The sequence below is a fragment of the Crocuta crocuta genome, unplaced genomic scaffold, assembly GCF_008692635.1.
Source record: "Crocuta crocuta isolate KB4526 unplaced genomic scaffold, BGI_CrCroc_1.0 scaffold636, whole genome shotgun sequence".
Classification (NCBI taxonomy): domain Eukaryota; kingdom Metazoa; phylum Chordata; class Mammalia; order Carnivora; family Hyaenidae; genus Crocuta; species Crocuta crocuta.
The window spans coordinates 465,057-476,602 of record NW_027530380.1 but is presented as its reverse complement, the minus strand read 5'-3'; the positions used below and the strand labels follow the sequence as shown (position 1 = coordinate 476,602).

Genomic DNA, 11,546 nt, shown 5'->3' with positions numbered 1-11,546 from the left:
ACCGGGGAGGCTGGGAAACCTGTCTTCTTTCTCTTGCCCACGGCTCCCCTTTTTTCTCTGTTCTTACGGGTCACCTGCTCGCTTCCTGGTTCCTGTCTGCTTGGCTGGAGGCATAATCTGCCCGTCTTTCACGGGGTGTTTATGGGCTCCTTCACTGTAACCTTTCCTTGAACGGGCCTTTGTACTGTTCTTATGATCCGTGTGCACCCCGAGGGGACACGGGGCCCCAGGGGCGGCGCAGGGGGAGGCGCCGCGGGGGCCAGCAGTGGGAACCTGGCTCCAGCCTCCCGGCCCGGCCTGTGACGCCAGATCAGTGCGCTTCCTGCTGCACTCGGTTTCCGGGGCCTTCCCGGTGTGCCGCCTCTGCCCACGTCCGGCTCCGGGGCCCCGTGTGCGGTTCTCGGGAATGGGGGTTAGCGCCCCCCCCCCCGGGGGCAGCAGGGGCGCCTTGAGGACCCTGCGGCGTGCGAGAGGCTGACCTGCAGGCCAGGCCTGCCACCTGGTTTTGCTCTTTGTGGACAGGACCCCATGATTTCTGGCGCAGGCTCCCACGGGGGGTCTCGGGCCTGGACACAGAGATGTCCTGGGGCCCGAGCGCCAGGCTCCGTCCCGGGCTCCCTCCGTCCTGGGCTCAGCACTCCCACTGCCCCTGCTCACCCCTGTGGCTCGTTCATCACCCGTCTCTCTTCCCCGCACTGCGTTCCGGTGGGGCCGCCTCCCCCGGGAGCCCCCCGCCCGGACGCCCCGCCCACACCAGGCTTACCCGTGCCCCAGCACCGCGTCTGAGGGGCCTCAAACCCAGAGCCCACAGGGCCAGGCGGGCCACACGGACGGACGAGTGAGCAGCGGGCCCAGGTGATGCCCTCGGGGCACAGAGCAGCCGGCACCCCCTTCGTCCTTGAGCCCTCCTCCCCCTCAGCGGGGACAGGAGTTGGGATCACTTCTGTAGGGACTTTGCCCTGCAAAGAACAGAAGCGCGGTGCACGGGCCAGCCAGGAGGGGGCGCTACCATAGCCACGGCGCCAGGCCAGCCCCGTGGACCTGGCCTGGGGGGGACGGGCTCAGATTGCTGCAAATCGAGATTGTTAAAAACACATCATCCTGATTTACAAACACCAGTCAGTGTTTTTAAGTAGCATGCGAGCGAGCTCGGCGAATCGCCCCGCACAGAGGTGGCACCATCTGGTGCCAGCAGGCTGCTTGCAGAGGGCTCCCCGCCCTCTTGTGGTCACTCGGCAAACGTGGACCCAGCAGCGTCCGCCCCACGCGCCAGACGCCACGCAAGACCCTGGGAGAGACGCAGGGAGGTGCTGCTCACGCCTGCCCGGGGGCCTGGGGGCCGCAGAAGGGTCACCCGGCCCCAGCAGCCTGGCGGGAGGCACGGCGGCCGACCTCGTGGGGAAGCGGCGCCCGGCTGAGGCCATCGCCCGCTCGCCCCCGGCCCCGTCCCCATCCGCCACCTGGAGGGGACACAGGCGGGGTGGGTGTCTGCCCGCTCTGTTCTGGCACGAAGGTGCATTGAGAGCCACCAGTCACGAGGAAGGTCCCGTGCCGGCCCCCTCGGGTGCTGGAGCCGCTCACCAGAGGCAGGGAGGCCACCCTTACTCCCGCGCGGCCTCGCAGAGCCGGGTCTGCGGCGCGCTCCACCCGCTGGCTGTGCGGACGCAGCCGGGGCGCTGGGAGCGGGAGACCCCAATGCTCTCGCATGTGGACCTCGGGCTGTGGCTGAGCCGGGCCCCCCACGCGGCCCGGGGCCCCCAGCGCTTACCGCTAGGCAGAGATGTCCAACCCTGCCACCCCCTCCGTAACACCGGAATGCCAGGCCTCTGCCCCTCCCCCTTCCCGGGAAGTGCTGCTTTCCCCCGACTCAGATCAGCCCAGGACAGGGACAGAGCACCGGGACGGGGCTCTGAGCCCAGCAGCTGCCGTGACACGTGCCTGGCCTGCTGGGGCCCCGCGAGGCTGGAGGAGGAGGGGGTCCTTCGGACTCTGCTGGGGAGGCCGGTGGAGGACGCGCATTTGTCTGGGTGACGTGTGGGGACCCTCCTGCTCGCCTGTAATTAGGTACAAGACCGAACCTCCAGCAGCAGAAACGGGGGCCCCCAGACAGGAAGCGTCTCACACCTCGCTGATGTCAAGTTGCTAGACTCAGGGCATGACGCCGGCCCCAGCAGCCAGGGGCCCTGGGTTGTGACGCTACGTCTGGTCTGTCCCCAGATAGCTTCTCGTCGCAGCAGAGCTCCGTGACGGGTCTAGGACACCGAAACCTCGCGGGCTTGGGCTCCACTTACTCTTACCTGGACCCTTTTGTGCAGGAACTGCACCCAAATTGAGTCTTTGTCTTTCTAGAAGGAAAGGCTTCGTCCGAGGCAGTCAGCGCGTGAGCAGGTTCACGGGGGAGGGCTCAGAACCACCCAGGGAGCGGCTGATTTTCAGCACCTCTGAGCCAGTCCGAGCCAAGNAGGGGACCGCAGCGGGGCTGCTGGCCTGCGAGCCAGAGTTACTGAGATCCGGGTCAAGGGGGGGCCTTGAAACTGTGCTTCTCTTCTCCCCCAGGGATCTGGTACAACATTCTCCGAGGTGTCGGGAAGCTGGCCGTCATCATCAATGTAAGTGACATGGGGACATCGGCTGAGGGGAGGCCCCGGCTGAGCTGAGACGTGACGGGGCGCCCTTTCCCGAGAAGCTGGGAGGCGGGGGTCTCTGCTCCCACGTCTGTGCAGCCCCAGCCTGGTGGAAGCATCTGTTCAGACACCTGTCGTCCCTGGGTCGTGTTGAGGGGTTTGGGTGAGCCATGGATGGGAGCCCCAAATTCTTCTCCACCCGTTTCTGTGACCTTGAGCAAAATTCTCCACCACGTCCACCCTTGCCCCTGAGCCCACTCTCTCCCCCAGAGTCCTGAGAATGCCCGAGAGAGACAGAGAGGGAAGACAGAAACAGAGTAGTCACTAGCAGTCATTCTGTTCTTNTGCATCTCATGCACACCACCCTGCCCCATGGGGTGGCCCTTCCCGCCTCTCCTACCCCTGAGCCCGCAGCTCAGGAGGGTGGTGGCCCCTCTGTATGTGAACCAGCCCTCAGTCTCCCCTGCAGCCTCCCGTCCAGGTCCCCGTGGCTGAGCTGCCTGCTGGGCACATGCTTCAGAGCGCAAGGCTGGGCCCCAGGCATGCAGAGCCCAGTCAGCCTCGCAGGTCCAGCGCCCCGTGACCCTCAGCCCTCCCCCTGCAGGCTGTGTGCACCCCGGCGGCTGCTCTCGTGCTGGGTCAGGGTCAGGACCTGGGGACTCGGCTCCCACAGCACAGGAGGTGAAGCTCAGTCCCGGAGGAGGGACCCTCAGAGCCCTCCGTGCAACACCGCTTGCCCTGCTGGTGGCGGCCCCCTGCCCAGTCGAGGCCTTGAGACCCCTCATTAAAGGGCCACGGCGGGCAGAGCGTGTACGCTGGACAGCGACGGCCCCTCATCCGAACCTGGGCGGCCGAGCGCAGGGCTGGAGGGGGCAGGGCAGAGCTGGAACGGGGTGCAGCCCGTCTGGAGCACCGGGGTGCTGCGAGCGGCTGGAAACCTCCAGGGGACAACAACAGGAGGAATGGTGGCTGACGTTTATTGAGCATCTAGAATGTTCCAGGCCCTTCCAAACTCTTTGCACACATACACCCACTAACACACACAGCCTTCAGGGAGGGGGCTGTCATCGCCCAGCTGACACGTGAGGCAACAGGCACAGAGAGGTTAGGTGACTCGCCCAGCACCACACGGCTCGAAAGAGGCAGGGCTGGACCTCGCCCGCGGCCGTCAGGCTCTGGGTCCCTGCCCTGGTACTGACACCACACGGGCGCCCCCAGAGACGGCTCTGAGGTTCGCGACAGTTTACAAAGATCTTTCCGCTCCCACGTTCCCTTTCAAGTAAGCCAGGAAGGCGAGCCGTGCGGAGCACAGAGAGGTTAGGTGACGTGCCCCAGGCCACACAGCCAGTGAGAGGCAGCATTAGTCCCCATGCCTTCCTGCTCAGGGGTGTCCTGTTCCTGCCCTCAGGGCCTCCCCCTTAGGCGGCCAGGGGGGCCTCCAGGAGTACCTGGACCTTTCGTTTCTTCACACAACAGTCTGGTCACGTGGCCAACTCGCAGGCAGTGTCACGTGGCCAGGCTCCACTCGGGGCGTGCCCCCTCCCCCCGAGCCGGGGGTCCGCACTCACCCCGCTGTCCCCTGGCCCAGGCGTTCGTGATCTCCTTCACGTCCGACTTCATCCCTCGCCTGGTGTACCTGTACATGTACAGCCAGGACGGGACGATGCACGGCTTCGTGAACCACACCCTGTCCTCCTTCAACGTCAGTGATTTCCAGAACGGCACGGCGCCCAGCGACCCCCTGGACCTGGGCTACGAGGTGCAGATCTGCAGGTACGGCTCTCGGCGTCCGTCTTTGAAACGACCCATTCGGGGTGTTTCCGGGAAGAAAACCGCAGGCCAAGTGAGAACTCTCAGGAGCAAGACCCAGAGAAGCCGGTGGTGCTGCATGCAGACACACGAGGGAGGCGCCGAGAGGTGGTTTAGGAGTCCCTTTGGCTTTTAGGGGTTTTCATGTTTGTTTGTTCTGAGAGAGAGAGAACGTGAGCAGGGGAAGGGCAACGAGAGAGGGAGAGAGAGAATCCCAGGCGGGCTCCACACTGTCAGTGCAGGGCCGGGTACGGAGCTCGAACTCGTGAGCCGCGAGATCACGACCCGAGTTGAAATCGAGCAGATGCTTAACTGACTGAGCCACCCAGGTGCCCGCTCGGAGTTCCTTTATCTAAGGCCGTAACAGCCGCAGGCGTGGCTGGATCCAGGGGTTGCCGTGGATGGAGCAGGCCCCCCGTGGCACTGCCTCCCAGCTTTGCATTGCTCCGCGGTGGCACCGTGTTCCGGCGGGCAGTGAAGACGCCGCCTCCGCTCCGCCGTCCCACAGGCAGAACGTCTTTCTCAAGTCAGGGCTGAATCTCACTGGCCTGCCCAGCGCTAAGGGAAGCCCTGTTGCCTGCGGGTAGAGGCCAGACCCGGGTCACGGGCCAGGGTGTGGGGTCCTGGTGGGAGAACTGAGACGCCCTAAGGAAAACTGGGCGCTCTGACTCGCAGAAGAGGTAATGGATGAGACAGCCAGACACCTGAGGACCCGAGTCCACACCTGGGCGTGCGGGGAGCACCACAGGGAGGGGGAGGCGGGCCGGGCGTGGGAGGCCGAGCTGAGACCCGGCCACTCCCTGTGCGTCTCCCACATGCACCAGCCTCGGGGTCTGGGGACTCGGGAGTGGGTGGCATGGTCCCTGCTATCCAAGGACCTTGGTGCCGACCAGTGTGAAGGGGAGACGGTAGCCAGAAGCCCAGGNNNAGGGGGCGGGGCCACGCGGAGAAAGCCGGGAGGTGCGAACCCGGCTGAGCTGCTCTAACCCGGCTGATTCAGAGCACGGAAGACCTCAGGGGCCACCATGCCAGTCACGGAGCCCGTGCGGTAGAGCTCGCTAGTTCCGTGACCCCTGCTCCTGGGTCTCCGTCATCCTGACCCATTAAAGGGGAGTCGGAGGGGGGGGTGGCACTGCTGGGCTCTGGGTACCGACGGCAACAGGAAGTAGCTTGCGGCAAAACCACAGGCCCAAGAGCTGGAAAACCAGCAGCGGCGGGGCCTTTGGGGAAGGGGACCAGGCCTGCCCAGCCTCGGGGTCCCAGCGGCGCTGCAGCAGACAGCGGGCACTCGGGCCGGCCCCGCGTGGGGACAGCACGGTCTCGCGGTGTTGTGTCAGCGCAGGCACGGCGAGTGAGAGCCAGGTGCGCCAGGTAGAGAAGGCGCCACACGGCCAGGCCCGCGACACAGCCCGTGCCCAGAAGCCCACCCACCCACACGCTCCTGGGGCACAGAAACCCCAGGAAAGGCCCGGAATTACGTGCCACCAGCTTCAGGGAGGTCACCTGGGGAGGGGCCGGCGTGGGGGCTGGGAGTGCCGGGCAGGGGGCTCCCGACGCCCTCCCCCACCCTTAAGTAGGCGCAGGTCCTGGCTGGTGCTGACAGGCAGACCCCCCTCGCCCCCCGGTTCCTCTCCTCCGCCGGCGCCTCGTCCCTGTTGTCCGAACGCTTCGCGCCGAGCACACAGGAGGGTCCGTTTTAGGGAAAGAATAATCAGGAACAAACAGGGCAGGGAGATGTGTTCGTGTGATTAGGAATTTCCCCTGAAAGGTCGGTGTTGCTGTTTACAAGGTTAGCCTCGCTTTCCAGAACCGGATGCTGGGTCCCAGACGCTGGCTAAGGAGGCGGCCCAGCGTCAGCGCAGGGGCCTGNGCCCAGCCAGGCCCTCCCCCCATCCTGGCCACGACCCTGCTCCGCGGGCCTGGGAGCTCCGGGCCTCCACCAGCCGCACCCCTGCCCGCGGCTCTCACGGAGCTGGCGGCAGGAGGTGGGTGTGCAGAGACGCAGAGCAGCCCGAGAGCCGGCGTGGCTGCCGGCCACCATTCGCTCCTGCCCTGAGACCCGCACCGTCTCACCTGGTCCCCACAGCCACCCCTAGAGCGGGCGCTGTCGTCCTCTTGGTGGGGGCTGCAGGCACACTGGCAAGGGGCAAGTAGGGACATCTCACCCGGGCAGGTCTGTAAGGGGCTTTGAGGGATGCCTAGGAGTTTGCCAGGTGCCCCAACCATTCTCGCTAGCACCCCGATGCCGCCGGCCCAGTGCACAGAAAGAAAAGGGAGGAGCGAGTGTGTGTGGCTCTGACGCTGGGAGAACGGGCCACCTGTCCCCACCAGAGAGCAGGCTGAGCGAGTCCTGTGTCGCTCCCGTGCAGCTGCTGCCCAAGTGCGTGTTCCCAGCCCGATCCCATCTCCGGGTTTGGCGGCTCAGTGCTGAGTGGCTCCTCAGAGACTCCCATCCCGGGAATAAAGCTCCGTGGGTGAGGAGCCCTGACCGTAGTGCGGTCCTGAATGCCCACCCCTGAAACGGGGCTGGGACGCAGGAGCTGCTCAGTAAGTGCTTCTAGCATGAGTGAGACGACGGCAGAGAGGCCCAGAGAGGCCAAGCCATCGCTCAGGAACACACAGCAGGGACGTCACTGGTTCTGGGTGCAGGTTAGGGCTGTGCCCGCAGAGCTAGCTGCCTCCTCTTCGGGCCCTCCAGAAGGTCCCAGCAGGGGCACCAGCAGCCCTGCCCCCTAGACTNCTGTCCGCACCAAGTGCACATTTGACCTCAGACCCGGCTGCTTTCAGAGAACGTGTGTTGGTTGGTTTTCTGGCAGGCTTCTCGGTAGAGAGGGGAGCCTGGAGAGGTGGTCTTCAAACCTGGGTTTCACGGAACCCAGTGGGGGTTTGGCAGACAGTGGACACTGGGCTGAAGTTGGGGGGGGTGCCTGCTGTGTGCGACCCACTAGGGTCTCCGGTGAGATCTCTTTGGGGAAGAAGGTTTCCGCTGCCTTTAAAAGTCTGGAACCCCATGGGGCGCCTGGGGGGCTCAGTCAGTTGAGCATCTGACGCACTCAGGTCATGATCTCACAGTTTGTGGGTTCGAGCCCCGCGTCGGGCTCTGTGCTGACAGCTCAGAGCCTGGAGCTGCTTCGGATTCTGTGTCTCCCTCTCTCTCTGCTCCTCCCACCCCTTTCTCAAAAATAAACATTAAAAAAAAATTTGTTTTAAGTTTGGAACCCCTGGACCGGCTGGTCCAGATCTGACTTCTCTGAGCTCATGGACAGGCCTGTGGGGCCTCTTCGTGGTGTCTGAGTTTTCCATGAAGCCCCTGGGACCCTGCCCGGCCCTCGGGGTCCAGGCCACAGCCTCCAACACGGAGAATGACTCCCCCGAGTGTGAGCGGGGGTCTGGGGCCTCTCCGGCAGGGAGGGCCGCGCACCCGGCGGGGGTCGGGGTCTGGTGGAGGCTTCCTGAGGCCGCAGGGCGCCGGCCGCAATCCCAGTTTCTGCATGAAGACCCGACCCTGATGCCCGGCCACCCCCGCAGGTACAAGGACTACCGGGAGCCCCCGTGGTCGGAGCACAAGTACGACATCTCCAAGGACTTCTGGGCCGTGCTGGCAGCCCGGCTGGCCTTCGTCATCGTCTTCCAGGTGCGGGGGGCCCCCTTTCCAGAAGGTTTGAGAACTGGGCACTGAGGAGGCGCCAGAAGGCAGGAGGTGGCTGGCGACGGGGGCCTTCGGAGCCCTGGAGAACTTACTCCGGGGCCCCCAAAGAAGGGGCCTGGTGACCCCAGGACCCCTCAGGGACAGGTCCCAGGCAGGCAGAGGGAGGGCCTGGGCCAGCATTGACAGTGGGGTTTGGAGCCCTTCGGGGAGGGCAGGCTGAGTTCCATGTAAGGGCCCTTTAATGAAGGAGACCGTCTCTCCTCTGAGTCTCTCGCGGTCTGTGTACCAGGAGGCATTTCCAGAGGACATGCACGAGGGCCTGGGTTCCCCGCTGACTCTGGACCCCAGAGAAGAGCCAGGGGGCCCAGCCTCACCTGACCTCTGGGGAGGGGACAGGCTGACTCTGAGGCCAAAGTGATTCCCAGCGGACAGGACCCCAGACTGGGGACCAGGCTGGTACTTACAGCCGCTAAGGTCTCAGAGATGGAGCATCGTTAGCCACGTGGGCCCAGGTCCTCTTCATGTGTGTCCCACTAGCATCTGGAATCCCAAGAACTGGGCTCAAGCCCCCCGCTCTGCCTTTTCTGCACCACATGGCCCTGGGCAGGACTTCCTCCCACGTGCCCCTCCCCCTGCCCGAGGCGCTGCTGCCTCACCTGGCAGCTTTCCAGCACACTCTGCAGCAGACAAGTGTCTGGGGCTCAGTCTGCCAGAAGCAGAGCCTGAGACAAGGGTTCTGTGCAATTGGGTTACTGGAGGCAGCCTCCCAGGGTGAGCCCCAGCCAGGAAAGGCGAGCGGGGCAGGGGCACCCACATGGCCCACAAGGTGTCTGACTCAGCCAGACGCGCTGACAAAGGGCCACTGGACAGAAGTTTTAAAAACAGATTTTGGTGTTTCCGTAAAAGCCGTGACCCACCAGACGCTTTCCCCGGGGAGGGCGTGGACTTCTGAGGTCGCCCTGGAGGCCCTGCAGGGTGAGGAAGTGGCTGTGGGCCCAGCAGAGACCACGTTCCGGCTGCTTCTGTGCTATTTCTGTTTTACGTGCCGCCCCCCGCCCCCCCACCAAAGCCCGGCGCATGTTATATGTGGCGATGCCTGACCAATCAAACCACTTAAGCTCCCCGGCCCCGGGATTCCCAATTGCTCAGAAACTGGCTGTTTGCTGAGCTCAGATCCTTCATAGGCGTCTGCCACCATTTCCGGACGGCCCACCGGCCGGTTTCCTGCCGTGTTTATACCTTGCGGGAAACAGGCCCGGGGAGCCCGAAGTATGTGCCTGAGGTCATGGGCTGGGCGTGACGGGGCGGGTGCAGGTGGGGATGGCGGCCCCCCTCCTACCCCCCGCACACCGACTGTCCTTGCAGAACCTGGTCATGTTCATGAGCGACTTTGTGGACTGGGTTATCCCGGACATCCCGAAGGACACCAGCCAGCAGGTGCACAAGGAGAAGGTCCTCATGGTGGAGCTGTTCATGAGGGAGGAGCAAGGCAAGCAGCAGCTGCTGGACACGTGGATGGAGAAGGACCGGAAGAAGCAGGAGCCCCCCACCAGCCACGGCCCCAGAGCCGGCCCGGGCAGCCCCGAGTTCCCCGCGGGTGCCCCGTAGCGCCCGGAAGACCACCATCTTCCTGTCTTTCTTCTGTTGTTTTTTCTCCTCATTTTTGCACAAAACCATTACGCAGGGAATGTTTTTATCTGTAGTATTCAAGGATGATCAAAGCAGTCGCTGGGGACAGGGCGGTAGCACGCGGGAGTGCGGGCGCTTCGCAGAAACACTTCTCGGGGACCGAGACCTGCTTGGCGGCGGAACGCGAGCAGAGGCCTCCAGAGAGCTCTTTCCCAAGCCGCCTGATGCCTTTAGAGAGAGATGCGAAAAGACGTCCCAGAGCGTCGGGCAGGCGCCGTGCGGTACTGGAGGCAGAGTGGAAAACTGAGGCTGACGCCAGTCTCAGAAGGCGTCCCTGCCTCTGGGTCGGAAAAGTCAGACGGCTTTTCGTCTTCTGTTTTCGGTCCAGACACCAAGTCGCTCTGGCCAGAACGAGGTGCCTGCGAGCTTAGCACCTAACAGGGCTCCGGTGCCCCGGGAAGCAGGTGACCCACACCTCCGGGGGCACGCCCCCCATCAGCCGCGCACCTGCTCCGGCCCTGTGAGCGGCCTCAGAATGGTCTGTCCTCTGGGTGGGACAGAAAACAAAGGAAAGAAAACCGGGTTGGCAAGAACAGAGCAGAGAGAGACGACCTTGAGGGCCTTCCTAAAGGCGGCTTCGGGTTTCAAGGAGTCTTAAGGCATCAGAAAAACATTTGCAGATTTAGGATATTTATTAGGTTTTTAATAAATCAATTCTCTGGTGGACGTGAGGGTTTTTTCCTGTAGCTCAGAGGTGGAAGGAGTTTGTTTCATTAGTTAACCAAATACCATTGAGAAGAATTTCAAATACTGTTACTACCAAAGATTTTTATTAATAAAGGCTTCTATTTTGGTAACACTTCTCTATATTTTTACTTACAGGAATGTTACTGTCAGACACTTATCGCTTTAATGCTTGTTAAAATCCTAGATGCCATGAGTGCTCTAAATTTGCAGCCATTATCCTAACCGATTACCTGAAGTTTCTCGAGCACCAAGAGAAACAGAGGGGATGTCTCAGCAAAGAAAGGGAAGAGAATGTAACTGTGTTTGTCCTAACGTGGTTGGTACAGTGTCTTTCCCTCAAGTCGCCAACTGACCGAAGTCCGCAGGTGCCGTAGATTTCCGTTACTTGCTAAACCTTGCAGTCTGATGCTTGTTTTCTCTTGTACAGTGAGCCTGAAATGGGGTTTTTGTATATAAACATTGTATTAAAAATTAGGTGATTACCCAAAATCCTTTCATGGAAACCTTTTTTTTTTTTTACAAAGAGCATGTACGCAAATCCGCAGAGGACCGTGGCCAAACGTTCATTCGACTAAATAAATTTGGACACACAACCACATCCTTCCGGTGAGCGCTGTCCGTGCGGCGCCCACCCAGGGCCCCCGGGTCGAGCCGCAAACTTGGGAGGGATGTGGATTCACAGGCATCTGGTCCCTCCGGTGCTGGACACGGGGCTCGTTCTAGACGTTCCTGGGACCTCCTCGCTCGGTAAGAGTGTGTGTGCATGTGTGTGGTTTTGTATGTACTTGCGTCTGCCTGTGCCACACGTACACACATGTTGATGTGCGGGTGGGCTGTGTGCACACGTGTGCTGGCGCGGGCACGCGGGTCCCTGGTTCATGCTGGGAGGGAGTTGGGGGTCACACCTTCCCAACACCCTCTTCCATGATCCTCAAGGTACCCCCTGGTCCCTCCAACCCAACACGGTAGCTCTGAGGATTCCAGGGACCTAAAACGTCCCCCGCCCTCCTGGGGACCCACCTAGAATTGCCGGTGTTTTCCTTGGGGCCCATGGGGACACGTTTTAAAACTACCACCTAGAAACACAA

General features: G+C 62.6%; 1 protein-coding gene across 1 annotated transcript in view; it reads left to right on the top strand.

Annotated features, from left to right (window-relative positions):
• The window catches only part of ANO1 (anoctamin 1), a 75,248-nt gene extending 64,202 nt beyond the window's left edge, over positions 1-11,046 (top strand). The window contains 4 exon segments of the mRNA XM_077766562.1: positions 2,557-2,609; positions 4,213-4,397; positions 7,962-8,067; positions 9,448-11,046. Of these exon segments, the coding sequence (XP_077622688.1) occupies positions 2,557-2,609; positions 4,213-4,397; positions 7,962-8,067; positions 9,448-9,690 (587 nt within the window). The 3' untranslated portion in view covers positions 9,691-11,046.
• Positions 11,047-11,546: the final 500 nt, after the last annotated feature.